The sequence below is a fragment of the Trachypithecus francoisi genome, unplaced genomic scaffold (genome assembly GCF_009764315.1).
Source record: "Trachypithecus francoisi isolate TF-2019V2 unplaced genomic scaffold, Tfra_2.0 Lachesis_group15, whole genome shotgun sequence".
Lineage (NCBI taxonomy): Eukaryota > Metazoa > Chordata > Mammalia > Primates > Cercopithecidae > Trachypithecus > Trachypithecus francoisi.
The window spans coordinates 113,044,365-113,072,177 of NW_022681460.1; the positions used below are offsets into that span (position 1 = coordinate 113,044,365).

The 27,813-nt window shown below is 61.0% G+C and overlaps 4 protein-coding genes and 1 long non-coding RNA gene across 14 annotated transcripts; 2 read left to right on the forward strand and 3 right to left on the reverse strand.

Annotated features, from left to right (window-relative positions):
• Window positions 1-3,684: 3,684 nt before the first annotated feature.
• On the reverse strand, window positions 3,685-10,459 carry SYNGR3 (synaptogyrin 3). 2 transcript variants are annotated; one of them, XM_033236168.1, is made up of 4 exons: window positions 7,822-10,459; window positions 5,797-6,034; window positions 5,202-5,344; window positions 3,685-5,116 (listed from the first exon to the last, which is right to left on the reverse strand). In XM_033236168.1, the coding sequence occupies exons 1-4, from the start codon at window positions 7,918-7,920 to the stop codon at window positions 4,907-4,909; spliced, it is 690 nt and encodes a 229-aa protein (XP_033092059.1). In that variant the 5' UTR covers window positions 7,921-10,459; the 3' UTR covers window positions 3,685-4,906. The 2 variants fall into 2 exon arrangements, with proteins under 2 accessions (XP_033092059.1, XP_033092060.1); XM_033236169.1 differs by lacking the exon at window positions 7,822-10,459 and adding an exon at window positions 6,277-6,956.
• On the forward strand, window positions 6,432-7,697 carry LOC117097819. Its single transcript, XR_004443068.1, has 3 exons — window positions 6,432-6,528; window positions 6,627-6,698; window positions 6,951-7,697. It is a non-coding gene; the product is annotated as an uncharacterized LOC117097819 (long non-coding RNA).
• A 1,134-nt stretch (window positions 10,460-11,593) lies between the features above and the next one.
• GFER (growth factor, augmenter of liver regeneration) lies at window positions 11,594-15,695 on the reverse strand. Its single transcript, XM_033236180.1, has 3 exons — window positions 14,874-15,695; window positions 14,414-14,610; window positions 11,594-13,494 (listed from the first exon to the last, which is right to left on the reverse strand). The coding sequence occupies exons 1-3, from the start codon at window positions 15,129-15,131 to the stop codon at window positions 13,332-13,334; spliced, it is 618 nt and encodes a 205-aa protein (XP_033092071.1). The 5' UTR covers window positions 15,132-15,695; the 3' UTR covers window positions 11,594-13,331.
• Window positions 15,110-20,773, forward strand: NOXO1 (NADPH oxidase organizer 1). Of its 9 annotated transcripts, none has more exons than XM_033236176.1 (10): window positions 15,110-15,183; window positions 16,715-16,803; window positions 18,266-18,566; window positions 18,661-18,741; window positions 18,949-19,039; window positions 19,135-19,312; window positions 19,496-19,680; window positions 19,774-19,890; window positions 20,031-20,252; window positions 20,332-20,773. In XM_033236176.1, exons 1-10 carry the CDS (start codon window positions 15,130-15,132, stop codon window positions 20,397-20,399), a joined length of 1,386 nt encoding a protein of 461 aa, XP_033092067.1. In that variant the 5' UTR covers window positions 15,110-15,129; the 3' UTR covers window positions 20,400-20,773. The 9 variants fall into 9 exon arrangements, with proteins under 9 accessions (XP_033092067.1, XP_033092062.1, XP_033092068.1 ...); XM_033236171.1 differs by having other exon boundaries at window positions 20,135-20,252; XM_033236177.1 differs by having other exon boundaries at window positions 19,774-19,805; window positions 20,135-20,252.
• TBL3 (transducin beta like 3) lies at window positions 20,740-27,697 on the reverse strand. The gene is made up of 22 exons (XM_033236170.1): window positions 27,476-27,697; window positions 25,564-25,615; window positions 25,379-25,474; window positions 25,248-25,295; window positions 24,992-25,133; window positions 24,824-24,908; window positions 24,573-24,743; window positions 24,409-24,484; window positions 24,233-24,326; window positions 23,963-24,144; window positions 23,724-23,865; window positions 23,559-23,617; window positions 23,359-23,462; window positions 22,711-22,858; window positions 22,389-22,619; window positions 22,240-22,310; window positions 21,996-22,152; window positions 21,866-21,924; window positions 21,619-21,722; window positions 21,464-21,535; window positions 21,213-21,371; window positions 20,740-21,132 (listed from the first exon to the last, which is right to left on the reverse strand). Exons 1-22 carry the CDS (start codon window positions 27,685-27,687, stop codon window positions 20,999-21,001), a joined length of 2,598 nt encoding a protein of 865 aa, XP_033092061.1. The 5' UTR covers window positions 27,688-27,697; the 3' UTR covers window positions 20,740-20,998.
• Between the last annotated feature and the right edge of the window lie 116 nt (window positions 27,698-27,813).

The window sequence follows — 27,813 nt, forward strand, 5'->3', positions numbered from 1 at the left end:
TCACTGCAAGCTCCGCCTCCCGGGTTCACGCCATTCTTCTGCCTCAGCCTCCCGCGTAGCTGGGACTACAGGCGCCGCCACCTCGCCCGGCTAGTTTTTTGTATTTTTAGTAGAGAGGGGGTTTCACGGTGTTAGCCAGGATGGTCTCGATCTCCTGACCTCGTGATCCGCCCGTCTCGGCCTCCCAAAGTGCTGGGGATTACAGGCTTGAGCCACCGCGCCCGGCCAAAGTGGGGCTATTTCTCTAAGCAGAAAGGGGCTACCATGTGATGAAGGGCCTGTGAGTGGCCTCCAGAGGGGCTGGGTGGGAGCCAGGCGGCAGCATCAGCACTGCCCCCTGTGAAGCTGAGGACTTGGACGGGGCTCACGTGTCTTCTGAGTGATGGCCATGCTGGAGCCGGCGAGGACATGAGAGGCTGGGTGGAGGCCACCTGCATTCCCCCTGCACCAGAGGTGCCTCACAACTGATGCCCACTTTGCAGGGGATTGCAGGTTCCTAAGAAAGACCAGTCCCACAGAAAAATAGAGCAGTCTGGGAAATGGGCCGTTCCCTTAAGGTTATTGGAAAGAACTTCTCTTTCTGGGTCTGGCTCTCAGGCTGGAGAGCAGTGGTGTGATCTCAGCTCACTGCATTCTTGACCTCCTGAGACTCAGGTGATCCTCCCACCTTAGCCTCTTGAGTAGCTGGAACTACAGGTGTGTGCCACCATGCCCAGCTAATATTCTTTGTAGAGAAGGGGTCTTGCTCTGTGGCCGAGGCTGGCCTTGACCTCCTGGGCTCAAGCAATCCTCCTGCCTCGGCCTCCCAAAGTGCTAGGTTACGGGAATGAGCCACTGTGTTCGGCAAAAAATGACTTTTTTTTTTTGAGATGGAGTTTCGCCCTTGTTGCCCAGGCTGGAGTGGAATGGCGCGATCTCGGCTCACCACAACCTCCGCCTCCTAGGTTCAAGCGATTCTCCTGTTTTAGCCTCCCGAGTAGCTGGGATTACAGACATGCACTACCACGCCTGGCTAATTTTTTGTCCTTTTAGTAGAATTTTTTGTACTTTTAGTAGAGACAGGGTTTCTCCATGTTGGTCAGACTGGTCTTGACCTCCTGACCTCAGGTGATGTGCCTGCCTCAGCCTCCCAGAGTGTTGGGATTACAGGCATGAGCCACCGCCCCTGGCTAAAAAATGACTTCTTGAAGAAGGAGCAAGAACTAGAGGAATATGAGGCAACACTTAAGTGGCAGTTGCTGTGACAAGCACTGCTGCAAGCTCCACACGCCTTACCACAGTAATCGTCACCCTCCCACACCATAGGAACCACAATGACCCTTTTACAGGAGAACCTGAGGCATAGACAGGTTGACTTACCCAGGATGACTGAGCTAGAAAGTGGCAAAGCCACACCTTGGCTCCAGAGATGGCTCTTAGCTGTGCTTCACTCAACTAGGAGGTTATGAAAAAGAACCAATTAGAAATCCTAGGAACGGCCGGGCGCGGTGGCTCAAGCCTGTAATCCCAGCACTTTGGGAGGCCGAGACGGGCGGATCACGAGGTCAGGAGATCGAGACCATCTTGGCTAACACGGTGAAACCCCGTCTCTACTAAAAAATACAAAAACTAGCCGGGCGAGGTGGCGGGCGCCTGTAGTCCCAGCTACTCGGGAGGCTGAGGCAGGAGAATGGCGTGAACCCGGGAGGCGGAGCTTGCAGTGAGGTGAGATCCGGCCACTGCACTCCAGTCTGGGCGATAGAGCAAGACTCCGTCTCAAAAAAAAAAAAAAAAAAAGAAATCCTAGGAATGAGGTTGGGTGTAGTCGCTCACGCCCGTAATCCTAGCACTCTGGGAGGCTGAGGCAGGTGGATAACCTGAGGTCAAGAGTTCGAGACCAGCCTGGCCAACATGGTGAAACCCCATCTCTACTAAAAACACAAAAAATTAGCCGGGTGTGGTCATGCACGCCTATAATCCCAGCTACTTGGGAGGCTGAGACATAAGAATCACTTGAGCCTGGCAGGTGGAGGTTGCAGTGAGCTGAGAGATCCGGCCACAGTACTCCAGTCTGGGTGACAGAGTGAGATTCCGTCTCAAAAATCCTAGGAATGAAAAGTAATTGAGATAAAAACCCCAATAGATGGGTTCAAAAGTAAACACCACCAAGCTGGGGGATGTAACTGCAAAAGGTACCAGTGAGAAGCAGGGAAGGGTGTGACCAATGAAGGCCATGGAATAGGGACCCAGGGCTGGAGGCTCCACCGCAAATCTTACAGGAGTCCCAGGAGTAGAAGGTGACGAAAAGAGGACATGTGAGAAATGGTGACTGCTCCCGACTGCTCCCCCAACACCAAGAGAGAAAACAAACCATCGAGCACCAAGCAGGATCAACGATAACAAATTCTTACCTAGACAAGGATTTACAGAAACGAACCCTACAAATGACTGCCAACAAGATAGCTTATAAACAATGCAAATGGATCTGTTAGCATCACTCTCATCAGCATCTTAGAATGCCAAGACGTAAGAGTGAAATCCTCAGGGTCGGATGCGGTGGCTTATGCCTGAAACGCCAGCATTTTAGGAGACCAAGGTGAGAGGATCACTTGAGCTCAGGAGTTCAAGACCAGCCTAAGCAATATAAGGAGACTCCATCTCTACAAAAAACTTTAAAATTAGCTGGGCATGGAGGCAAATGCCTGTAGTCCCAGCTTCTCAGGAGGCTGAGTGGGGAGGATCACGAGAGCCTGGGAAGTGGATGTTGCAGTCAGCCAGAGGTTGAGGTGAGCCAAGATTTCGCCACTGCACTCTAGCCTAGGCATCTTTTTTTTTTTTTTTATTTTCTCAAAAAACAAAACAAAAAAAAACAGGTTCACTCTGGGCCGGGTGTGGTGGCTCACGCCTGTAATCCCAGCACTTTGGGAGGCTGAGGTGGGTGGATCACCTGAGGTCGGGAGTGTGAGACCAGCCTGACCATCATGGAGAAAACCCATCTCCACTAAAAATACAAAATTACCCGGTCATGGTGGTGCATGCCTGTAATCCCAGCTACTCCAGAGGCTGAGGCAGGAGAATCATTTGAACCCAGGAGGCAGAGGTTGTGGTGAGCCAAGATCACGCCATTGCACTCCAGCCTGGGCAATAAGAGCGAAACTCCATCTAAAACAAACAAAAACACAATAGGCCAAGTGCGGTGGCTCATGCCTATAATCCCAGCACTTTGAAAGACACCAAGGCGGGGTGGATCACTTGAGGTCAGGAGTTTGAGACCAGCCTGACCGCCATGGCAAAACCCTGCCTCTACTAAAAGTACAAAAATAAGCCGGGCATGGTGGTGGCTGCCTGTAATCCCAGCTGCTCTGGAGGCTGAGGCAGGAGAATTGCTTGAACCCGGGAGGCAGAGGTTGCAGTGAGCCAAGATCGCACCACTGCACTCCAGCCTGGGTGACAGAGTGAGACTGCATCTCAAAAAAAAAAAACAAAAAACAAAAAACAAGGGGCAAGGGGACTCCCCAGCATTTCAGAGAACCAGACTAGTATGACACGTGGTGGTGGGGATCTATGGACCTGGAGCCTCCAGAGTCTGGGGGTCAGCCTGGCCTCTACCTCCCCGTCCCTTCCTGTGGGGCCCTGGTGCCTCTCAGATCCCAATCCCTGGCACCAGGAAGGGAAGGGGTAGAGACGATTCCAGGAGCGTCCAGGTCACACTCAGCTCAGTTACAGTCTTTATTGTAACGAAGTTGCAGTTGGAACATGGGACACTGAAAATACACAATCTCTGGTCTTTCAGGAGAGGGAGAGAGTGTGATATATACAAAAATTGTAAACATGTTCACTTAAATATCCACACAGAATTGGTCTAGGCTACAATTTAACAAGGTTGTCACTCAACTGCAACTCCAGAGGGAGGTGTCTGTCTGTCTGATGAAATGTGGCAACCACCTTTGGTGTTGACTTAATGTGAAAAGCCAGCTTTGAGCAATGCATGAGAAGTCAGCTACGCAGAGGGACTCCAACCTGGGACTGGGCCAGGAAGCAGGGTGCAGGTGGAGAGGCAGGGACTGGTCCAGGAAGCCAAGGTAAAGGGAACCGCACAGGGGCCATCTTGTGGGACACGGTGGCCAGCTGGAGCCTCTGGGCCTCTCTCCTGCTGAGGGGCTTGTCTTGCCTGGCACCCAAGCATCCTTCTCCTCCCCTGGCAAGGTCTTACTGGAGGGCTGGGACACGGCTGGTGTCTTAGCCCACAGCTACCTGGTGTGTTCCTGGCCAGAACCACCCACAGCTGGGCAGGGGCTGGGGCCACAGACAGAGGAGCAGCTTGTGGGGTACTAGGAGGTGAAACCTGAAGACTGGACCACGATCACAACACTGACAGGGCCGGGCTGTTCTAGGAGCCTGTGAGAGAAAGTGGAGTGGCTCCAGATGGAACGCACCACCATGACAGAAACGAGACAGTCACTACCCACAGGAATACAGGATGAGAACAGTGGCCAGGATCCCAGTGTCGGGGCGGGGGTGCTGTCTTTCCCCTGTCCCCTCTTTGTCCTGGGCAGCTCCTGCAGCTGATCGTAGAGGGCAGCTGTACCCCCGACCCCGGAGTGAGCAGGTGAGCCGCAGGGTGGCTGGCCCGAGAGGGAATACCTTCCCCAAGCCAGTCCATTCAGGACTATGGACACACATCCTGGGCAGTGCTATCCCTTTCTCAGGACCTTAGTCCTGGGGCCAGGTGCTGAGGGACTGGGGGAACTTGGCAGGGGGCAGCCCAGGCACGCGAGGGTCCACCCCCTCTTGGCCTCGGATGGCCCAAAGCGGCCACCCACTATGTCCCTGGCGCTAAGCTGGAAGAACCCAAGGGAGGTCCCGGAGATCCTGGGGCCTGCGTTGGTGGGGTGGCCTTGGAGCCCTGGTCTGTGCCTGCCAGCCGCTAGTAGGCGGGCACTTGGTACCCTTTGGGGCTGGTGTCCAGGGTCTCGGTGAAGGGCGGGCTCTGGTAGGTCTCGGTGCCCTCTACGCCGCTGCCCACCGGATAGCCGGGGTAGGCCTGGCTCGCCCCGGCGCTCAGTTGTTCGGTGGCGAAGAGTGACATGTCGGTGCCCAGGCGGAACCGCTGCAGGGCCTTCACGGTGAGCGCCACCTGCGCGGGGGCGGGGTCAGCGGGGTCAGCCGGGACCAGCCGAGCGCCGGCCCTTTCGCCCCGCCCTCCCGGGCCCCGCACTCACCCAGCTGAGGATGGAGAAGAAGCTGAAGGTGATGGCGGCCCGCGCCGCGTCCCCCGCCTGCGTCGTGGCCGGCCCTGGCGCCGTGCGCTGCCACTGATTGGTGAGGAAGCAGAAGCCCACGAACCACAGGAAAGACCAGAGTCCTGCGGGCAGTGCGGCGGGTCAGTGCGACGTTCCACGCGGGGGCCCACGGCGGTCTCGCCCGGAAGAGGAAGCGTCGGTGGGCCCGAGGCTTGGGGCATCTCACCTGGGCTCGCCGCGTGGCGCGAGGCCCCGCCTCCCTCTACGCTGACCCCGCCCACCCGGGAGCTCCAGCAGCGTTCCTCGCCCAGGCTCCGCCCAGACCCCGGCCCCGCCCACCTAGAAAGTCCCGCGGCGCTGCCCGTCCAGGCTCCGCCCAGCCCCGCCCACCCAAGAGACCTGTTGACACTACCTGCCTCAGTCCCCGCCCCTCGTCACGGCCCCGCCCACCTAGGAAGTCCAGCGGCGTTCCCCGTCCGGGCCCCGCCCCCTCCCCGCCCACCCGGGAGGCCCGTCGACGCTCACCGCCTCAGGCCCCGCCCATCCCCCAGCTCTTCGTCCCGGCCCCGCCCACCTGAGAAGCCCAGGTCCAGCAACACAGCGCGCCGGCGGTCGCGGACGCTGCTGATCTGCTGGAAGCGCACATCGAGGAACAGGAAGGCGGCGCAGGCGAGGAAGGCTCCGAGGCCCAGCGCGACGCCGAAGCGGCAGGCGCCTGCATTCCCGTTGAACACGCAGCGCAGCTCGGGGCCGCTGTCGGTGTTCACGTAGCCCTCGTTGACGATGGGCCCGAAGACGGCGATGGAGAACACCTGCGTGCGGCGCGGCGCTCAGGGCCCTGCAGCAACCCGACCTCCGCGAGCCCACTGCGAGCGCCCACGGCCCCGGGCCTGTCCCTGCGTTCCCAGGCCCGTATCTGGGTGGGGGGCGGTGTCATCTCTTCCTTTCCCAAACCCTCGCATATTTAGTAATTATTGACAACACGGGCGGTTTAGTGAGCATCTACTATGCCCAGGCATTGTGTTAAACAGCCACTTTACATGCCTTCCCTCACCAAATCCTGGGAAAGTCCCCGTGGGATCGCCATTGTTCTTATCCTCTTTATAAAAGGGGACACTGGGGCTCCAACAGGTGAAGTGACTTGTCCGGAATCACATGGCTGACAAAAGCTGGGGCTGATTCAAGCCAGGTACTCTGCACCGCGTGGGCCCGTGGAGTCCCCTCAGAGCCCACTCACAAGTGTGGGAACAGGAACCTTCACTTGGGCCCGCGATTCCCAGGCTGCAGCCGGCAGGGCGAAGGGGAGGTGAGAGTGGAGCGGGCAGAGCAGGGCGGGAGGGAGGGTATGGGGGCAGCGGGGCTGTTGTGCCCTGCGCGATTGGGAATTGCCTGGCCTGTTTCTAGCATGCAAATAGGGTGACGGGCACAGCTCATGGAATGCTGGGACAGAGACGTCCACCCAGCTTCCTGCACGCGGTGAGTACCGGAGGGATGATGGCCCCCACGTGACTGATTATTAATATCACCTGTAAGTGTTGGGGCTGAAAAGGTGACACCGTTGACCTCTGGGGTTCCGTCAGACCTCAATGCCTCCTGCCCACCAGTTCCGGGAGACAGGCATGAGGGGGACCGCGGTCATTTTAACCAGGGCTGCATGGGGCAGCCATGTGTTTCCAAGAAAAGATCTCCAGCCTCAACCTCATCCCTTCGCTCCTTTCCCCGCTCCAGCTCCGAGAGACCAAGCCGAGGGGGAAGTCGGGACATGCACTTGTCCCCCAAGAGTGGGCCACAAGTCGGTACATGCGCTCGGACCAAAACGCAGCGTCCTGCCTCCCGGTCTGGTCAGAGCCACTCCGCAGGGGAGGCCAAAGCCCCCTGCCCCACCATGGGCACCGCCCTCCTCCAAGACAGGCGCCGAGGTGCGGCTGGCCCAGAGGTTGCCACCAGGACAAAACCCAGAGCTCGGCACCCAACTGCCACTTCCCCTGCCGGAGAGAAGGAGCAGCAGGGCCCTCCCAGGGACGCCCCAGTGGGCTAGGCTGCCGCCAAACCTGCCTCCCACACCACCTCCAGGAAGCCCTCCCAGCCCAGAGCCTCTCCTCCCTCAACTCACAGCTGGACCTGGGGGCCAGGGGCCAGGCTCCTTTCCCTGCCAAGGAGCCCCGAGGGTGTGTGTGCGGGGGAAGGGGAGGCGCTGCCCGGTCTCTCTCGATTCCCGTGGCCCCCTCCCTCTGCCCCTAGGCGAATCCCGTCCCCACCCCGTCCCTGCTTCCAGGTCACGAGAACAGGAAAAACGGAGTAAGGGCTGCGGAAAGGGACTGGAATTAGACCCGGGGAGGAGACAGGGGTAGGGGCGACCGGCGGTGACCTCTCAAGGTCTCTCCGGCGCCGCCGGCCCCTCCCCCGCCCGCAGGTGGGCGCGCCCTGCCCAGTGACGTCACCCCAACCTGAGGCCGGCGGGGGAGGGGCCGGCGAGGATGAGAGGGAGTGGGTTGCGGGGCGAGAAGCAGGGGCCAGGGGGAAGGTGGCAGGGGGTGGGTAGGGGCCTGAAGGTCGTGAGGCAGGGGCGGGAGCGGGAGCCCGGGCAAGGACCACTCACCCAGGACGCGACCCGGAGCAGGGTCTGGGGCCGCCGTGCAAAGCTCACAGGGTCCAGGGCGGCCCCCGCGCGGCCCGCGCCGAAGGAGGCGCCCTCCATGGCCGGCCCGGGCGGGACGCGCGCCCCTGGCGCCTTCTGTCCGCCTGTCCGTCCGGCCGGCCCCGCCCGAGGCCGCTGCCGCTGATGCTGAGGCTGATGCTACCGACGCCGCAGCCGCCGCCGCCTCCCGGGAGCGCGCGCCGGCCACGGCGGGGACGCGCGGGATGGGGCGGGGCCGAGCCCGCGCCCCCCACTGGGTCCACGCGCGCGGGGCCGGGTCCTTCCTCTTCCTCCGCCGCGCCCGCTTCCCATCCCCCACCCTCACCTGCCTGCCCCGGTGCCGAGATCGAGGCCATCCTCAGGAACCCGCCAGCCAGGTCCCCATGGGGCTGGGTGGGGCGCGGGCGCTGGGCGCACACTTTGCTGTAGCCGGGAGGACAGACAGGAGGAATCCGCTCCTCTGCGAAGGGCCCTTGGGTGAGGGAGTAAAGGGGTAGGAGACCCACGGGCTGCAGCATCTTCCCCCAACCCACGGGAAAGGGGACTGGCTCCCTGGTCCTGGCCCCAGGAAGACCAGATGGATAACTGGGGTCTTTCCCATGGTCCCCCACTGTGCTCTAGCTGCTCGTTCAGCAGGTTTTCGCCTCTGGCGGGGAAGGTCTGGTGGGAATATAGGCGTCCGCCCCAGGAACACCTGTTGAGGGAGAGGCAGAGGCACCGTGGCCAGTGCCATTGGGAGTGTTGGTTTCCGTGTCTCTGCTCCTTGCCTGCAGCCAGGTGCTGGCACTCCCAATGCCCTCCCTACTCCTGGGTCTCCCCAGCGCACTTGAAGCACCTAGTCTGGACTCGAGGGCAGGGAGAGGCATCAGAGACCAGGAGTCAGGTGGGGGTGGTGCCTGGCTGTCCTGTTTCCTGCTGGGTCCCCTCCACAGACCCCAGCCCTGGGTGCAACAAGGTCCCTCTCGTCATGTTCCTACCAGGCTGGAAGTTCAGATGACTCCTAGGTTTCTGTCTAGAGCACTGAGATGTCTGCACTGAGCATTTACAGCGCCAAGCGCTTTACCTGTATAGTGGCAGAGACTGTTGCCACCGTTCCTCAGATAATAAGCAACCCAGGTCCCTGCTACACCAACCCGGGGCACAGATGGTGCTGCTTGGCCCAGCCCCCCGGAACTCATTGATTCTGGTCTGGAGCTCTTTCTTCAGTCTTGCTGAGCACAGGTGGGCAGAGCAGGTGTTGCCAGAGGACTATTCACTGTGTTCCAGGTCCATCACACTATGCATTCGACCCCAACCCCTTTCACCCGTCCCCCACAGACTACCCCTCCATGTCATCCATTCTCCTCCTTTACTTCATCGCTGACATCAGCACGCAGACATGCTGCACTTTCTCCTAAAAAGCCAAACACTGCTGACCCCACCTCCCCTCTAGCTGCCTCATGTTACTGCTTCCTTTAGCAGCAAACTCCAGTTTTCCATCCTCTGCCTGCAACACCCTCCTCTCTCTCCGAGACCTGGCAGAATCAGCTCCCACCAGCACCTAAACTCAAGGTTGCCACTGACCTGTGGGCAGCAAGCCACCCAGGTGCCGTGGCAGAAGACTGAGGGCACGAGCTGTTTCAGTCTAATCAAATACATAAAATAAGAAGTTGACTAGATCTAGATCATAGATATGATTATATATATCATTAATCATTAGTTTGCGGCAATTACTCTTTATTCCAATATTATAATAATCCTCACTCTACAATCATACCCTAGGAAAAACCAGGCCATACAGAGACAGGGGCTGAAAGGACATGGTGAGAAGTGACCAGAAGACAAGTGTGAGCCTTCTGTTATGCCCAGGCAGGGCCACCAGAGGGCTCCTTGGTCTAGCAGTAACGCCAGCGTCTGGGAAGACACCGGTTACCAAATGGACCTAACAGACCATGGTCTAGCGGTAGCGTCAGTGTCAAGGAAAAGCACATGCTACTTAGCAGACGGGGAAAGGGAGTCTCCCTTTCCCTGGGGGAGTTTAGAGAAGCCTCTAATCCTCCACCTCTTGTGGAGGGCCTGACATCAGTCTGGCCCGCCCACAGTTATCTGGAGGCCTGTCTCCCTGTGATGCTGTGCTTCAGTGGTCACGCTCGTGGTCCGCTTTCATGTTCCATCCTGTACACCTCGCTCTGCCTTTTAGATAACAGCAGCAAATTAGTGAAAGTACTAAAAGTCTCGGATATGTGGAAATAATGGCATAAGCTCTCTCTCTCTCCCTCCACTTGCCTCGGCTGCCAGGCAGGGAAGGGCCCCCTGTCCAGTGGACATGTGACCCACGTGACCTTACCTATCATTGGAGATGGCTCACACTCCTTACCCTGCCCCTTTGTCTTGTATCCAATAAATAGCAGCGCAGCCTGGCATTCGGGGCCACTGCCAGTCTCCGCGTCTTGGTGGTAGTGGTCCCCCGGGCCCAGCTGTCTTTTATCTCTGTCTTGTGTCTTTATTTCTATAATCTCTCGTCTCTGCACATGGGGAGAAAAACCCATCGACCCTGTGGGGCTGGACCCTACACTGACCTCCAGGCCAATCCCAAGGGCAAGTCTGATGCTGCTGTCAGCTCAATTCTTTTTTTTTAAGAGTCGCACTCTGTCACCCAGGCTGGAGTGCATGGTGCAATCTTGACTCATTGCAACCTTTGCCTCATGGGCTCAAGCGATTCTCCTGCCTCAGCCACTGGAGTAGCTGGGATTACAGGTGCGCCACTTATGCCCAGCTAATTTTTTTGTATTTTTAGTAGAGACGAGGTTTTGCCATGTTGACGAGGCTGGTCTCAAACTCCTGACCACAAGTGATCTGCCCACCTCGGTTTCCCAAAGTGCTGGGATTACAGGCATGAGCCACTGTGCCCCACTTGGAAGTCCTCCTCCCTCCTGGTATTCCTCCTACCTCATAGGTCCCTCCTCTGTGACCTGTGAGCCTTAGGAGCCCAGGGTACCATCCTGCTGAGGTCTCTCCTCCCTCTGGGCTGGCTCCTTTGGTCTGCGTGTCAACAGCTCTGGAACACCAGCTCAAGCCAGAGCTGGTGTTTTCCTTGCACTAGAGTTCCACTGGCCTGGATGCCCCAAAAAAACAGACTCTGGCCTGGTGCGGTGGCTCACGCTTGTAATCCCAGCATCTTGGGAGGCTGAGGCGGGCGGATCATGAGGTCAGGAGTTCAAAACCAGCCTGGCCAACACAGTGAAACCCCGTCTCTACTAAAAACACAAAAATTAGTAGGGCATGGTGGCGGGTGCCTGTAATCCCAGCTGCTCGGAAGGCTGAGACAGGAGAAATTGCTTGAACCCAGGAGATGGAGGTTGCAGTGAGCTGAGATTGCTCCACCGCACTCCAGCCTGGGCGACAGAGCTAGACTCTGTCTCAAAACAAAAAAAAACAGATTCTTTTTTTTTTTTTTTTTTGAGACGGAGTCTCGCTCTGTCACCCAGGCTGGAGTGCAGTGGCCAGATCTCAGCTCACTGCAAGCTCCGCCTCCTGGGTTCATGCCATTCTCCTGCCTCAGCCTCCCAGGTAGCTGGGACTACAGGCGCCGCCACCTCGCCCAGCTAGTTTTTTGTAGTTTTTAGTAGAGACGGGGTTTCACCGTGTTAGCCAGGATGGTCTCGATCTCCTGACCTCGCGATCCGCCCGTCTCGGCCTCCCAAAGTGCTGGGATTACAGGCTTGAGCCACCGCACCCGGCCAAAAAAAACAGATTCTAAGGCAAAGTGAAGTTTTATTCAGGAGTGAAACTTTAAGGAAGACGGGGAAAAAGGCAAGACGGAGAGGGGGTGGGGGGGCAGGAGGGACAGCAGATACAGGCGGTACGTTCCTGAGCTGAACACGGCCTTACCAGAGAACCAGCTGGTTCCTGAGACACTCACAGGCCTTGGAAAAGGCCGGAGAGAAGTGCTGTGTCTGGGCGAGGAAGGGACACCTTCTCTCCTGGCTTCCCCCCATCTCCCCTCTCTCATTTGTGCCACCTGGCCCCTCTGCGCAGCCTCTACAGAAGTCAGCAGCTCCAAAGGGCCGATCTAGTGGGGACATGTCAGCTTCCTCCACACAGGCCTGAGGAGGCCATGCCAAGGTGGGCCTGCGCCCAGGGAAAGGCTGAGACTCCTGGCAGATAGAGGTCCCTGGAGTTTTACGGCCACAGAACACTGTTGCTGGGCCGCTCTGGCTGGGGAGGCTCAAAAGCTGGGTCCCAGTCACCCCTCACAACTTGCTGCTCTCACAGCCTTCTCCATCTGTGACACACACGGCAGCTCCCAGCAGTCTCCTGGGACTCCATCCTCACCCCATGAGTTCTCTGGCTCTCCCCTTAATGTACCCGCGTCTGCCCCTGCCGTCAGGTGGGTATTCCTCTCAGTGGTCACTCGGTGACTGCCCTGGCTTCCTCACCAGTCCTCCTGTTCCACCCTTCCCTGCCTCATCCCAGCCGAACAGCCAGAGGACCCTTCAAAGCCACATCACTCCATGCCATTCCCTGGCTCCAAACCCACCAAGAACTTCCTGTCAGGGGAGCTGGGGGTACAAGCCACAGCTCTGCTGGGGCCTTGGAGACCTCGTGCTGTCTGGCCACCCTGTACTCCTGGGACCCCTGCATCAGCTACTCTGGCCTCCCCGCCCCAACCAATCAGCGTCCTTGCTGTTCCCAGCTCACTCTCACCTCGGGATCTCTCTCTCCTCCTGAGGAACGAGGACCCCAGCAGGAAATGCAGCTGGGCACACAGGGATGGAACAAGCCCTGCCCACTGCTATAAGCCCCAGCAGAAAACACACTGCAGCCAGGTCCTCCGTCACTTCAACGTTTCATTTGGGCTTCAGACTCTGAGGAAGCGGGCCCCACAAATCCCCTGTGGACAGGCATGGCACAACGCTGGCAGGCATGTGCCAGGCAGGGAGAGGGCAGGACGGCTGGCGGACCCTCAGAAAGACCCTGCCTGAGCTTTCCCTGTAGGGACTGAGCAGAGTGGAGAACTGAGCCCCCTAAAGTGAGCAGCACAGAGCCATCGGGGGCAGGGGCATCCCTTGCTGCAGAGTGGGAAGGCAATGGCCTGGCCTCCAGGGACAGGCACAGGGACGCCCAGCCAGGCCTGCTGTCTTCCTGTGTGAGGAGCGAGGCGCCCGGGTATGCGGTGGGCAGGAAGCCACATCCTGAATACCAAGGGGCAGCCCAGGCTGCTCCTGCCTCCCTCACCTGCAGTTCAGCTGCAGCTCCTTGGGGCCTCCACTGAGGAGGAGGCCAGTGGGTGCCTGCTGTGTGCACCTCCACTTCTGCTCCAAACCTAACGGGGCAGGGCAGGTCCCTACGGGCAGTGTCCTGGGGACCACCCAACTGAGACACAACAGGCTCTGGCTCTGATGCACTTTAATGAGTGCCCTGCCCCTCTCCAACCAGGCCACTCCATAGGCGCCTGGCTAGCTGTCCCACGGGCTCTGGCTGACCACCCTCTAGTCACAGGAGCCATCCTTCCAGCCGCCGCGCCAGCGCTCATCCACTGTTGAGCAGTCGAAGTCAGGCTTGCCCAGCTTGCGGTTCACTTCATTGTGCAGGCGGCACAGCCACTGCGTGAAGCATGCCCGAGTGCGGGTGTCTGGCTGGTTCCTGCACAGCCTGCATAGGGAGAGCATGGAAAGAATGGGAGGACACAGCGGCTCCACTGCCCCTGCCAGTTCCCTGTCTGCTCCCGAGGAAGGACAACTGGGGCACTGCTGTCAGCGATACCTGGGAGTGCCCTTATGCTCCAAGGGAGAGGAATTCCCAGAACAGGGCTGACCCTGCAGCTTCCGGGTGTGATGAACTCCCAGGGTTGCTCAAACACCCACCTGGAGAGCTTGGTAAACTCCAACGAGGCCTCAAGGCAAGACGTCACAGCACAGACCTGGCAATTTTATAAGCTTCTAACACCCAGGAAGCGGCATCCAGTGTCTCTGGCCTCAGGCAGAGTGTGGCCTGGGTGGGGCTGGGCACAGCCTTGTAACTGAAAACTGGACTTGTTTCTTAGCACCTGAGGGAGGCCCTGGTGCCTCAGTTCAGCAAGAGACTTAATTCTAACTGCCCAGGCTTACAGCAACAATGGTAACTCTGCCCTAAACATCTGGTCTAGAAACACCCACAAGGGCCAGTGCTGGCTCTCGGATGCCTCAGTGAGGAAGAGGTGGCTCTTGGGGGCAAAAGCAGTGGATTTCCAAGATTTTAAAACCAGCAGTCCTGCTCTAGAAGTCAGGCAAAGTGGAGTCCTCCCTAACTTGCGGGGAGCCACCTTCAGTGCCAGACAATACAGGGAAGCCCTTCCTGGAGCCCTGTGGCTGTGGCAGGAGCAGTACTCAGCAGCAGATCCCAAAAGTTTGGCTTTTGAGACAAGACAAGGAGGCTCAGATGGCCCCAGGCCTCACCTGTTGGAGGTCCCTGCTCCTCAGCAAACTTCTGCCACCTCTGCATCCGTTTCTCTATGTTCCCGGCTATACCGTCAGCTAGGAGCCCCAGGGCCAGGCTGCAGTGCAAAGCTCTGCTGCGTGCAAACACATCTTACCTTTTCCTTAGGTCTTCCGCACACTCCTCACAGGGGTAAAACTTTGAAAATAAATGTATGAAGTGGGCCATGTCTTGCTGCTGTTCTGGAGTGGGCAGGTCGGGGTAGTAGGCGGCCAGGGTGTGGAGAACAGCCCAGCTGTGGCGGCCCAGTTCCTCGCGATCCGGCGGGCAGTCCTCCCTAAACTTGGAGTCCCGCTGCGGAAGCAGGCCGACCAAGAGTGAATTCATTCTCCGAACAAAAGCGCCCAAAGCTCCCCCTTCTACAGCCCAGCCGGTGGCCCACTGGACTCCGGCCAAAGCCCTGCAGACGATCCAACCCACGCGTGGATGAAGGCTGTAAGGCCGGGCTTATCCGGGGGCAAGGTTCAGGGACAGGCAACCCTGGGGAGCTCTGCCGGGGCACCTGGGCGGGGGCAGGGGCTGCGCGGGGCTGGGAGAAGTCGAGCAGGGATCTGCACCTTCTGCTGCGTCCGCATCCACGTCTTGAAGTCCACGCAGGCCCGGCACGGCCGCCTCCGGGAGGCGTCCTCGGCGACCGGAAACTCGGAGGTCGGCGCCTGGGCTGGCGTCGGGGCCGAGGCGGCCGCGTCTCTCCGCCCCGCGCCCCGGCCCCGCGCGTCGGTCGCCAGGTCGTCCATTACCTCGGAGCGCGCGCCTCCCGGCAGGAAGAAGAGATTCCGGCCGTGGAAGCTGCCCCGCTCGCCGGGCGCCGCCATGTTGCCCGCGCAAGGCCTGCCGGGCCAGCTCGGCCTCCAGATGAGCCTCCAGGTCAGCCTTCAGGCCAGCGCGCAGCCACAGTAGCCGGAGGCGCGCGCCGTGCTTGCGGGGGCCGGACCCGAGCTGGGGCTTGGGGCGGAGTTGGGGCCGGGGGCCGGCGCGCGGGCCCGTGTGGAGGCGGAGCCAGAGGCCGCGGCGCGGACCGGGGGGGGTGCCGGGCCCGGGGCCAGGGCCAGGGACGGAGCTGGAGGGCCGGAGCCTGCTGGCACCCCCGGGCCTCGATCCGCGGCGCACGCCGTGGTTGCGCCGTCCGTGGCGGCGCTCTCGCTTCCTCCAGTAGAAGAGCAGTGTGTGGCGGAAGGTGCGCGGCGGAAGGTGCGCCGCGGGTGCGCTGGGGACCCGGGCAGACACTCAGGCAAAGTCCGTGTTGCGGCCCGCGATGCCCCCATCGCTCCGCTCTGAGTGCCCTGTATGCCTGCGGCCAGGCTCTGTGCCCTCCGCTGAGGGGCGCGTCCCACCCGCTGGCTGCCCAGCGCCTTCTCAGCGCGGGGCTGGCGTGACCGCACAGATTGCGGCGCGCGCTAGGGTTCTGGGCTCTTGTCGCCGCCCCGGCGCCATGGCAACGGGCGCCTGGCAACGCAGCGCGGGGCGCGGCCGCAGAGGGTTGGCGCGTGCCTTGGGCTCCCTGGCGCCCCCCGCCGGCTGCCGCGGATCCTAGAACCTGGGAAGAGGGGTCGGGCTCCCGGTTGGAGCGGCCTCTGGGATTCCTCTGCCTCCTTGCGTTCATTTATCCATTCCGCTATTATTTGTGCTCTGTTCCAAGCGCTGCTCCAGGTGCTGGGCAGAGCAGGGAACACAGCTCTGTTCCCTGACCTCCTCTGTTCATAATTCAGTGGTCAAGACAGGAAAAAAAAACAAGGACTCACACTCATAAATGTTCATGTACAAACTGGTGGGTCCATGCAAGGGTGTGGTAAATCTGGAAGGCCTCCTTGAGGAGGTGACCCTATCTGAAGGATGAGGAATCAGCTGAGGAGCGCCTTCCAGACCAAGCCCAAGGTGGCAGGGTCTTGGCATTTTGCAGGAACAAAAAGGCCAGTGGGACGCTAGGGAGGGTTGTAAGGTGGGAGGGGAGATCCAGGGACCCACCAAGACTTGGTCAGCAGCTACGGGGATTGGGAATTTATTATGAGAGTATGGGGGAAGATGCTAGACAGTTTTGGGCAAGGCTACCCAATCTGATCCCATTTCAGTTTGCTGCAGATTCCTCTGGCTCTCATATGGGGAGTGGATTTCTTTCTTTTTTTTTTTTTTTTTTTGAGACAGGGTCTTGTTCCGTTACCCAGAGTGGAGTGCAGTGGCACGATCTTGTTCACTGTAGCTGCGACTGCTTAGGCTCAAGTGATCTCCCACCTCAGCCTCCCAAGTAGCTGGGACCACAGGCACACGCCACCATGGCCAGCTAATATTTGTATTTTGCGGGGGCATAGATAGAGGTCTCAACATGTTGCCCAGACTGGTCTTGAACTCCTGAGCTCAAGCAGTCCCCCTGCCTCGGCCTCCCAAAGTGCTTGGATTACAGGTGAGAGGCACTGTGTCTGTCCTTGGAGTGGATTTTGTTGGGGCAAGTGAGGAGCATACGGATGGAGGTGGGGTGGCTGTACTATTCAGGTAAGAAAAAAGAGTAGGGGAGGAAAAAGTGGAAACCATGCAGGGCTGATGGGGTGTGGGGCAGGGGCTGTCAGCTGGGGTGGGGAGGCAGCCTCAAAATCCCTCTAGGCTTCTGCTTTTGAATAAATCCTCCCCAGCTTCTCTCCTGTCTTCCAGGGGAGCAAGGTCTCCCCTCGGTTCACATGCTGGACCCCACCAGGTCAGCTAGGCCCTCAGCTGAGATCAGGGAGGTGACAGCTGGCTGGGGGCACCCTGCAAATCAGCCCTGTGTGAGCAGGTGTTCATTGCCCATGCCAGGACCAGGGACAGCTTGAGGGCCTCAGCGAGTGCTGGAGGGACAGACACACAAAGGCCCTTTGTTGCAGCCAGGACAGCTTCCTGGAGGGATGCCCCAGAGGCTGACCACTCCCTGAAGGGGCTGGAGTAGGGGCATCCCAACACAGAATTGGTGACCCCAGCACCAGGAAGAACCACTGTGTGCCAGAGTTGAATGTGGCTTCCGAAGCCTGAACTATAAGGAAGCAGCCAGAGAGGCGGGCACCTGAGCGGCCTCTGCCCAGGCCATGTTTGCAGAAGGTCATGGCAAATCATGAATTGAGAGGTGGTTCTCAAAACAGCCCTAGTGACCGCTTCCCTGACCTCCACCCCCACCCAACAAGTGCCAGTGACTGCACAGATGGGCCCTCTTTCTCCTACCCCAAGTCTCCTCACTGCAGGGGAACCCCTGGGGTGAGCATGTGAGGTCTGCCCCTCCCCCAGAATGTACACAAAAACTCACAAAAATTACGCATTTTTTTTTTTTTTGAGGCGGAGTCTCGCTCTGTTGCCCGGACTGGAGTGCAGTGGCCAGATCTCAGCTCACTGCAAGCTCCGCCTCCCGGGTTTACGCCATTCTTCTGCCTCAGCCTCCTGAGTAGCTGGGACTACAGGCGCCCGCCACCTCGCCCGGCTCGTTTTTGTATTTTTAGTAGAGATGGGGTTTCACCGTGTTAGCCAGGATGGTCTCGATCTCCTGACCTCGTGATCCGCCCATCTCGGCCTCCCAAAGTGCTGGGATTACAGGCTTGAGCCACCGCGCCCGGCCTAAATTACGCATTTAACACACATTTCCTCGCCTATTAGTTGGGGATGTTAAGAGACCTTTCCTCCAGCATTAGGATTAAGTCAGACAAAGCACTTAAAGCTTTAAGCACTGAGGCCTTGGTTCTGCACAGAAATCCCCAGGCTAGTTCAAAGACAAGAGTTGTTGGACGCACCCTAGCAGGGCAATTACCTCACAGAGTGGGGGAATCCAGAGAGGTGGGCAGGACAGGCAGCACTTTGATTAGCCCTGCCTTCTCCCTCCTCCAGTGGCCAGAGGCAGGCAGGAGGGACCCAGGCAGCAGTTCCGCCTACCCTCCGCCCTTTCTTCAGTCTTGCACGCCTCCAGGGCTGGAAAGCTCATTCTTCTTCCTCCTAGCAGCTCTGCCTGGAAGTCCCCCAATCCCTGTGCTCCTGCCCCCAGATCGTGGGCTTGGGAGACAGCAAGAAAGCTGCAAAGGACTAGGCTGGGGCGGCTCCACAAGGACCCCACAGGCTTGAGGCGTTGCCAGATTGTATCCCAGACAGTCTTCTGGGTCCCCCAGAGCCCTCTCAAGCACAGGGAAGCAGAAGGGTCCTCACCCATTTCAGGAGTCTGCAGCCTGGAGGCCACAGCCATGGCAGGCCCCCGATACCCAGTTTCAGTGCAAGGAGCAGCCCTGGTGCAGATCAAGAGGCTCCAAGTAAGACCTGGCTGGGTCCCTAGTGGCCCCAAGGCATAGGAAGGGGGTGCCTGGACCAACACCTCCAAGGCACTCCCAACTTTTTGTCCCCAAGACCTTTGCCTTCTGTGTGCGCTGGTCAGACGGCAGCGACACCTTTGTGCGCAGGAGTTGGGACGAATTCAGGCGGCTCAAGGTAAGTGACCCTGGGCCACCCTGATGCCACGGTGGCGACTTCCCCACCCGGCTGCCTCCCACTGGACTGCCTCCCATCAGTGACTCCCACTGGAGGCCCTTCGTCCCCACTGAAGCTCCCAGCCCCTGCCATCTGGGTGAGGGACCCCGCCCTCCCAAGGGTGCACAGTGGGCTCTGGAAGACCAATGCCCCCGTTCCTGCCCTCAGAAGACCCTCAAGGAGACCTTCCCGGTGGAGGCGGGCCTGCTGCGGAGATCTGACCGCGTTCTCCCAAAGCTTCTCGGTCAGGCCAGCCTGGGTATGGGGGCGGGGAAGGCGGTGGTTTGCCTGGGGCGCCAGGGACCAGTGAAGCCCAACGCGGGGTATCACAGCACGTTTTTGTGGTGCCTTAAGATGCACCACTGTTGGCACACGGGGGGCGCACGAGCCGCGGCCTGGCGCGCCTGCAGCTGCTGGAAACCTATTCTCGGAGGCTGCTGGCGACTGCAGAGCGTGTGGCACAGAGCTCGGCGATCACTGGCTTCTTCGCATCGCAACCCCTGGACCTGGAGCCCACGCTGCCACCCGGCAGGTGCCTGACTCGCCCCAAACTCCCAGCCTGCAGCGGCGTTTGGAGCTGGGAGAGATGTAGGGTGTGGGGAACAGCCAGCGAATAAGGGCAGAGACTGGGAGGCTGGCGGTCTTGCCGGGTGGCGCCTCCGGTTTCACCCTCCCCATCCGCCTACCTCTCACTTGTGCGGGCTGCCCTTCCCAGCCGAGTGATCCTGCCCGCCCCAGAGGAGCCGCCTGTCTCGCGTGCTGCGGGCCGCCTCTCCATCCACAGTCTGGAGACTCAGAGCCTGCGCTGCCTGCAGCCCTTCTGTACCCAGGATACGCGGAATCGGCCTTTTCAGGCGCGGGCCCAGGAGAGCCTGGACGTGCTGCTGCGGCACCCCTCAGGTATGGCCCGCCAATAACCCAGGGATTTGTTCCTCTGCCCCTGGACCCGAGGGAGCCTCGAGATCTGAGTCCCCGCCCGCTTCTTGCGCACAGGCTGGTGGCTGGTGGAGAACGAGGACCAGCAGGTAGCCTGGTTTCCAGCGCCCTACCTGGAGGCGGCGGCGGCCCCGGGCCAGGGCCGGGAGGGAGGCCCGTCCCTAGGCAGCAGCGGTATGCGCCTAACCCCATCCCTCATGCCACCACTACGGCTTGACCGTGTGGCAAAACTGGGTCAGAAGCATCGCGGGTAGGGCGTCCCGGGAGTCCGTGCTTGGTCTCCGCACCTAGAGGAAGCCCCGAACCGGTTTTAGAGCGGCCCCGTGGTCAGCAGACTCAAGCAAGGAGAATTTGGAGAAGGGTGCGGGCGGGCCTTGGCCTATGCTGCCCCGCGGTGACTCCAGGCACCCACTGCCAGGTCCCCATTTCTGTGCTTCCCGTGCCTACGAGAGCAACCGCACAGATGAGCTGTCCGTGCCCGCGGGGGCGCGCGTGCACGTGTTGGAAACGTCAGACCGCGGCTGGTGGCTGTGCAGGTACGCGGGAGCGGGCGTGGGCGGGGAAGCTAGCCGAGGCAGGCGGGCGGGGCCCTAACTACACCCCGCCCCCTCGCAGGTACGGCGACCGGGAGGGCCTCCTTCCCGCGGTGCTGTTGCGGCCGGAAGGGCTGGGCGCACTCCTGAGCCGGACGGGGTTCCGTGGAGGAGACGACCCGGCCGGTGAGGCCCGGGGCTTCCCCGAACCCTCCCAGGCCACCGCCCCTCCCCCCACCGTGCCCACCCGACCTTCGCCGGGCGCCATCCAGAGCCGCTGCTGCACCGTCACACGCAGGGCCCTGGAGCAGCGCCCAGGGCGCCAGGGCCCGTCCCGAGGGTGTGTGGACCCTGTGTCTGTGCCGCACCCTACTACGGAGCGGTGAGCGCGAGGCTCTCGATGGGGGGATGGACCGCGCCATCCCAGGGCTAGGAGGAGTGCGGAGGGCGGATCTCCCTGGCCAACAGGACGGGAGGCGGGTATTTGCTGTTCCTCTGAGTAAAGCTTGTTCCGAATGACCCCCACCGTCTACGCGTGCGGAGCCGCGGGCTAGATCTCTGCCAGGCCAGGGTGCGGGATGGGCTTGGTAAGGCCGAGACCATCAGCTCCAGTGCCCTTCTGGCTGGCTAGGTAGGGTGTTGGCCAGGGTAGGGGCTGGACTGGAGTCCAGAGAGACAGGGCCGGCTAGGAGAGCAGCCTTTATGGGTTTTCCAGGGGTTCAGGATGGACTGGAGAGAGAGCGGACCGCCTAGGGGAGCGCTTCTTCATGGGTTTCCCAGGGTGTGGGGGTGGCCGCCAGCACAGGCAGCTTCATGTGGTGCCACAGGAAGTCCAAGAATGTGGCGGCCTGGAGTGTCCTGCTGAGCCGCTGAAAGTGCCGCTCTGGGGTTGGACAGAAGGAGGTCAGGGGGGTAGTCCACACGCCCCCCAGGATCCCCCAACCCCAGACTGTGCCCACGTACCAGTGTAGGGCAGCAGGGCCTCAAGCGCTGCCCGCACGCCTTCGTAGGCCAGCAGCTCCTCAGGGGCCTCACGCCGCAGAAGCACACTGAGCACGGCCTGGGCTTCGTGGCAGTGCCGCGAGTTGGTGTTCCACGTGATACAGAAGCGCAGCAGGGCCTCTGTGGGCAACAGGACCCTCATCCTCTTGCCCAGCCAATCTGCCATGACTGGACCTTGCCCGCCGGGCCACCCACCCTGACTGGCCCCCAACCTTTCTGGTCGCGCCGCAGTCGGAGCATGGTGGCTTCCAGTTTCTCGCAGGCCTCAGGGTCTCTCCGGATGGCTGTGGGAGGAGGGAAGGCTGAGCTGGGGAAAGCAGAGCCCAGTGGTCTGTAGACCCAGCCTCTTGCCCCCGGGTGCACTGACCCTGGATGACAGTCAGCACGGTGTGGGGCCGATCCAGGGAGATGGCCAGGCCCAGTGCCCGCAGGTACCGCTTCTCATGCAGTAGGTTGTCCAGCTCTTGCTGCCTGCGGGGAGGGGAGGGAGAGGCCACTGAGGGCTGCTGGCAGAGCCATCGGAGTCAGCAGGCAGCGAGCCTAGTGCTCAGCCTGTTTCCCTACAGCACAGAGCAGGGCTGATGCCAGGAGGAGTACCACTGCCCTGGCCTTACCTGACCACCTGCTCCTCTTGCCTGGCCTGCTCCTCTGCCTGCTCCGCCTCGGTCACATCCTGGGGTCAGACTGGGGTCAGATGGGGCCTTCACTCCACCCCGACTCTTCCCTGCCCTTGGGGCCCACAACCTTCCAGAGGATGACTCGGGAGTCGCTGGCCCCAGTGAGGGCGCGGTCATCCAGCCGGCTGCAGTGCAGCCCCCAGACCTTGTCCTCGTGGGCATCCAGCGTCCGCACACACTCGTTGTTCTTGATGGTCCAGAGCTTCACGAGGCCATCCGAGCCGCTGGGTTTGGGGTGGGGAGAGGCTCAGCGTCAGGCAGGTCACCCCGCCACCCCCCACCCCATCGCTGCCCTGCCCCAAACCAGTCACCTGGACAGCAGCTGCGTGCCACGGCTCACAAAGGCCACCTTCAGCACAGAAGCATCGTGCCCCTCGAATGTCTGCAAAGGGCGGCGGGGGGGGTAGGGCATGAGATGTCACCAGGGTGAGGGGTGGGGAGGGCCTGGATCGCCGCTTACTTTGAGACAGCTGAAGTCCTGGAGTGCCCAGAGCTTGATGGTGCCATCAGCTGAGGCTGTGGCCAGCACCTGGTCCATGGGAGAGAACTGGACGCACCAGAGGCCACGCCGGTGACCTGAGAAGACACCCAGCAGCTGGCACTGCGGCAGGGCCCAGAGCTTGGCCGTGCGGTCCTGTGAGCCTGTGGCCAGCAGCTTGTCGTTGGGGGCAATAGCCACGCTGTTGATGTCCTGGCAATGGGAGAAGGTGGTGGCTCAGCACCCCCCCTCCCCAGCCAGCAAGGGCTTGGCCACACCCCCACCCCAGTGGCTATGGAGTCACCTTATCATGGCAGCGCTGAGTGGTCTGGGCCTGCAGGAGGATGGGGCTGTTGTCTGGGGCTGTGTTCTTGGACAGCAGGGCTTTGGGAAGAGGCCACAGCTTCACAGTGCAGTCCTGGCTGCCTGTCACCAGGAAGGACTCCTTCAGCCTGTGGCCCAACAGGAGAGGAGGAGACACAGCTGAGCCCCGGCCAGTCCTGAGGCCAGCTCCCCACAGGGCCAGCCTGGGAGCCCACGGTCCAGACCACGGGGACCGTCCCAGGATGCAGGTTGGCCTGGGTCACCCCCAGGCACCTGTACGATCACACCCTGTCTACACTGTCCACCCGCAGCACCTGGTGACTCAGCCCCAGCCACAGGACCCCAGGCCTACATGCAGGGGTCACCTCTCCACCTGGGCCTCGTGCAGAATCATTCTTTCTGCCTAGTGCCCTTCCCCGCTTTAACCTCTTCGCCGGGGCTACTTCTGAGGACTGCCCTCGAGGCACGTAGGGACTGTCCTGTCCTGTTCTGTTCGACATCTCTGGGCTGGACCCTCAGAGCAAGTCAAAGCTGCCGCTGCCTCCTCAGCTCCCTGAGTGGCAGCCCCTGCTGGCAGGCCTGGGCCTCCACCTCCCTGACACCCCTGGGCCCAGCCCCGACTCACTACCTAGAGCAGCAGACGGTGCCCACGCTGTGTGTGTGACTGGAACCCTGAGCCACGCAGATCACCTGGCCAGCCTTGTTCATTCTCCAGATACGGACGCTCTGATCCTGGGGACAGGGAGTTGAGGAGAGAGGCTGGTCCATGGGCCTACTGCGTGGCCTCCCCGCCTAGTGCCTCTGCCCCTACCTCTCAGGGTGCCTCACCTTGGCACAGCTGGCAAAGAGCCATCCCTTCCGGAACACATCTAGGGCCAGGACGATATCTGAGATGTTGTGGGGAGATATAGGTCACAAAGCAAGATGGGGGAAGGGAAGCAAGCAAGAGACCCAGGCAGGTTCCAGGGTGTCAGGTGGGCTGGCCCCACTCACCTGTGTGGCCATGGAGGATCTGGCAGGCTGACGTCTGCAGCTCAAACACTTTCAGGCAGGGGCTATTGGAGGCCACGATGACGTGGGAGTCCTCAGGCCCAAGAAACCGGACATCCAAGACCTCCTCACTGTAGCCAGCGAACTGCAGGGCGGCAGGGGGCAGGAGATGTGAGCCAGGACCTGTGCAAGAGGAGGGCTGGTGCCCGCAGCCTCCAGACAGAGCAAGGGCAAGTGTGCACCTGTTTCTGCAGCCGCAGGGAGCGAGCCTCATAGAGCAACAGGTTGTGGTCGGTGGTGGCGCTGAGGAGCAGGCCCGCGGTGCGGGCCAGGGTGCAGTGAGTCAGCTCCCGCCCGGGGCCCGGCGGCCGGGCCTGCGTGTACACACACTGCCCGGAAGCTGCCTCCCACACGCGCAGAGTGCCTGTGTGGGTGGGGACAGGGCTGCTGAGACTCAGGTCCACAGGCCTTCCCCAACCCCATACCGCTGCCTGTGTCCCGGCCCAACACACCTTGGTCGCCGGCTGTCAGAAAGTACAGGCCTGAGGACTTCACACCCAGCTGGGACACTGGCTCCTCTGGCAATAGCACAGCAGCCTCCACGCTCTGGAGACGAACTGGGTCACAGGCTGCTGTCATGCCCCCTCCCCACCCAACTCAACCAGCCCTGGCCTCCAGGCATGCCCACCTCAAACACAGGCACGGTCCTTGTGGCCTGGCAGCTCTGAAGGTCCCAGATGACACAGATTTTGTCACGGCCGGAGCTGGGGTAGCAACAGCAACCTCAGGTCAAGTCTTAGCCTCGGCCCCCACTTTCCAAGCCTCCCCCTCGTACCAGGGCCCACTGCTGACCTGAGCATGGTGTGGCCGTTGGCGCTGAAGGCCAGTGAGGTGACAGCGCTGTAGTGGGCAGTCAGCACAGCCAGGCATGACCGGTCCTGCAGTGACCACATGCGGATGGCGGCATCCGCGGCTGAGGAGAAGAGCAGCAGGCGTGTAGGGTCCGGGTGGAAGGCTACTAGGCTGCGGGCGGATGGGACAGGATGGGTGAGCTGTGCAGCCTGGGCGGTGCCTCTGCCCTCCCCCTCCCCCGCCCAACTCACTGCACGACGCCGGGCGAGCCTCGGAAGTGGTGTGTCCCATAGTGCTGCACGATGTCCCAGATGCGCACGGCCCCGTCACAGCCACCTGCAGGGAAGCAAGGTGAGGGAGTGGAATGCCCAAAGCCCCTGCATCTGTACCTGATACCCACCTGTGCTGCAAGGCCCTACCTGTGGCTAGCAGCGTGGAGGTGGGGTCGAAGGCCATGGTGGCCACGGGGGCTGTGTGTACCGCCTTCCACAGGCGGGTAACGCTGCCCTCTCGCCAAGCCCACTGAGCCAGCAGCAATGCCCGGCTGGCTGTCACCAGCACCTAGGGGAGGATACAGGTCAGCAGAGGGGCAGCAATACCCTGCTCACAGCCTCCTGGACTCAGTCTGGGAGGGAGGCGCTGGAGCAGGTCCCCTCCAGGCCCCGCCCCATGTACCTCATCGTCAGGGCTGAGGTCAAAGGCAGTGATGTCCTCCTGGTCCTCCTAGGGGAAAGAGTGGTGTGCAGAGCACGGTGCGAGTGGGCTGCCCCCTCCACTTACCCCTCACCCACCCAGGCTACCCTCACCTGCTCCAGACTCTGCAGCACGACCCCCGAGGCCACCTCCAGAATGTTGACTCTGGTGCCACAGATGCAGAAGAGGTGCTGGCCAGTCTGGTCCAGCTGGGGACAGAGGGGTCTCAGCCAGGCAACATTCAGCACCCCCCATGGTCTCTGGCTGCCCGCCCCCCTGCCCTTCCCCAGGCTGGTACCTGTGCTTTTCCGCCCTTGTAGAAAGGTTCAATTTTGCGCTCCACAGCATAGCTGGAAGGAGAGCAGGGGGCGAGTGAGCACCACCCACCCCTTCAGTCCCCAGGGCCCAGCCCTGTGTTGGGTGCTCCTCTTGAGGTGACCCCAATGTCCCCTGCCCTTGAGTTTCTGGGCAACAGCAGAGACAGGGCATGGGGTAGACCAGCAGTACTGCAGGGGGCTGTTGCTACCCCCATCACTGAGAAGTGGAGACCTGGGCTGGTGATCCCTGAGGCAGCAGGGGGTGGGCCTGTGTCAGGAAGAGTCAGCCCAACAGCCCAGGGTTCTCAGGGATTCCCCAGTGAGAGCCAGGGGGGGTCCTTGGGGACACCCATGCCGGCGGTGGGTGGCCAGGCCTGGGTAGCCAGCCCAGAGCACATCCTCCCAGTGTCTTCATCCCTGAGGTCTGGCATACCTCTTCCCCTCGCTAGCTCCTCCCTTCATCCCCAGGCTTGCCCAGAGCCCGGGTCCCATGAGCAGCTGTCATTTCTGTGACCTCACTCCTGCCACTCCTCCTTCCCTCTCCATTGCCTCCACCTGGTCCAGGCCATCGCAGCCTCTGGTCAGCCACTCTGGCCTCTTCACTGGGCCCCCTACCTACCTCTTCTTTTTTTTCTTGCTTTTTTGAGACAGAGTCTCCATCTGTCACCCAGGCTGGAGTACAGTGGTGCCATCTCAGCTCACTGCAAGCTCCACCTCCTGGGTTCACACCATTTTGCCTCAGCCTCCCGAGTAACTGGGACTATAGGCACCTGCCACCACGCCCAGCTAGTTTTTTGTATTTTTTAGTAGAGATGGGGGTTTCACCATGGTCTCGATCTCCTGACCTCGTGATCCACCCACTTTGGCCTCCCAAATTGCTGGGATTACAGGCGTGAGCCAAATTGCTGGGATTACAGGCGTGAGCCACTGCTCCCGGCCTCCCCTACCTACCTCTTAACCCTGCTGCCAGGTACCTTTCAGAACATAACTGAAGATGTCACTGCCCTGCATCAAACCCTCCCTTCTGCCCACACACCTTCCAGACCTTGCCCAGAAGAGCTTCTGCCACCCTTGCCTCTGCTTTCCTTCCCTCTCATGGCCCACAGTGCACCCCATTGCTCCTGTCCCAGCCTCTGGGACGGGTTTCCTATCTTCCCCCTGTTCCTTGTATGCGGCCTGGGCTTCTCTTCCCAGATGTCAAGGTGTGGCTCACTGCGCTTCTGGAAGCCTGACTGCCAAAACGAAAGCAGCCCCTGAGCCCCCGCACCCAGTTGACCCTCCCATGGCGGTGCTGCCAGCCTGGGACCTTCCTTTACCAGTGCTTGGCACAACCAAAGCCCCATAGCTGCCAGTGGAAACGCTAATCCCCTGAGGCTGCGCTGCCAGGGCAGGGGCACCAGCACTGCTGTTCGACAAAGGCTTGGGGAGTGACAGGGCACAGAACTCAGAGCCTCCTGGGCTTCTGCAGACCCGCCCCTCTCCTGCTGTCTACCTGCTCCCTGGAGAAGAGAGATCGCGGGTAAAACGTCCCCAGGCCGACTGCTCAGAGGTGGTTCTTCGCCTCCCGCCGCCTCCCGGGACCAGCCCCGACCTAGGCTCAGCCCTTTCCTCCCCTCATCTGGACTTCTGGTCCCCACTCCACCCACAGCCGGCTTCTCGATGAGCCCACGCTGCTGCTCCAGGCGGCCAGGCTCCGATCGCCGTCCTCCCCGAGAGCAGTCGGGGTCGGCTCTCCCGCCTGGTATCACCGCAGCGTCCGCGACCCCGCGAGCCGGCGCACACATAGCCTCTCGCCTCCACGGACCAGAATGCGTGCCCACCCCACGCGCACTTCCGCTATGCGGGTTGCGAAACCAGCTCCCTCCCCGCGCGGCCCCAACGCTTCGGGCTCACTTGGCCTTGAAGCGGCCCACTCCGGCCGCGGTCTCTGCCATGTTGCCGCCGCCGCCGCTCCAGCTGAAACCGGCTAGGGCCCCGGCAGCCGCCGCCGCGTGACAGAGGTTGGCACCGAACTCCTCACAGAACTCCACACTCTCGGCGCGCTGCGATGGCGTCACCGCGCGCGACCAGTGACGTCCCCACCGGCGCCGCGCGCTTGGCGCCATCTTTGCTTCGGGCAGTGGCTGCTGCCTCGGGAGGCGGAAGCGGGCGGAGACGTTTCCGGCCTGGAGGGAGGGCCATGAGCCCTGAGGGTGCTTCGCGGTCCGGTGAGGGTAGACCCGCGCTGGTGG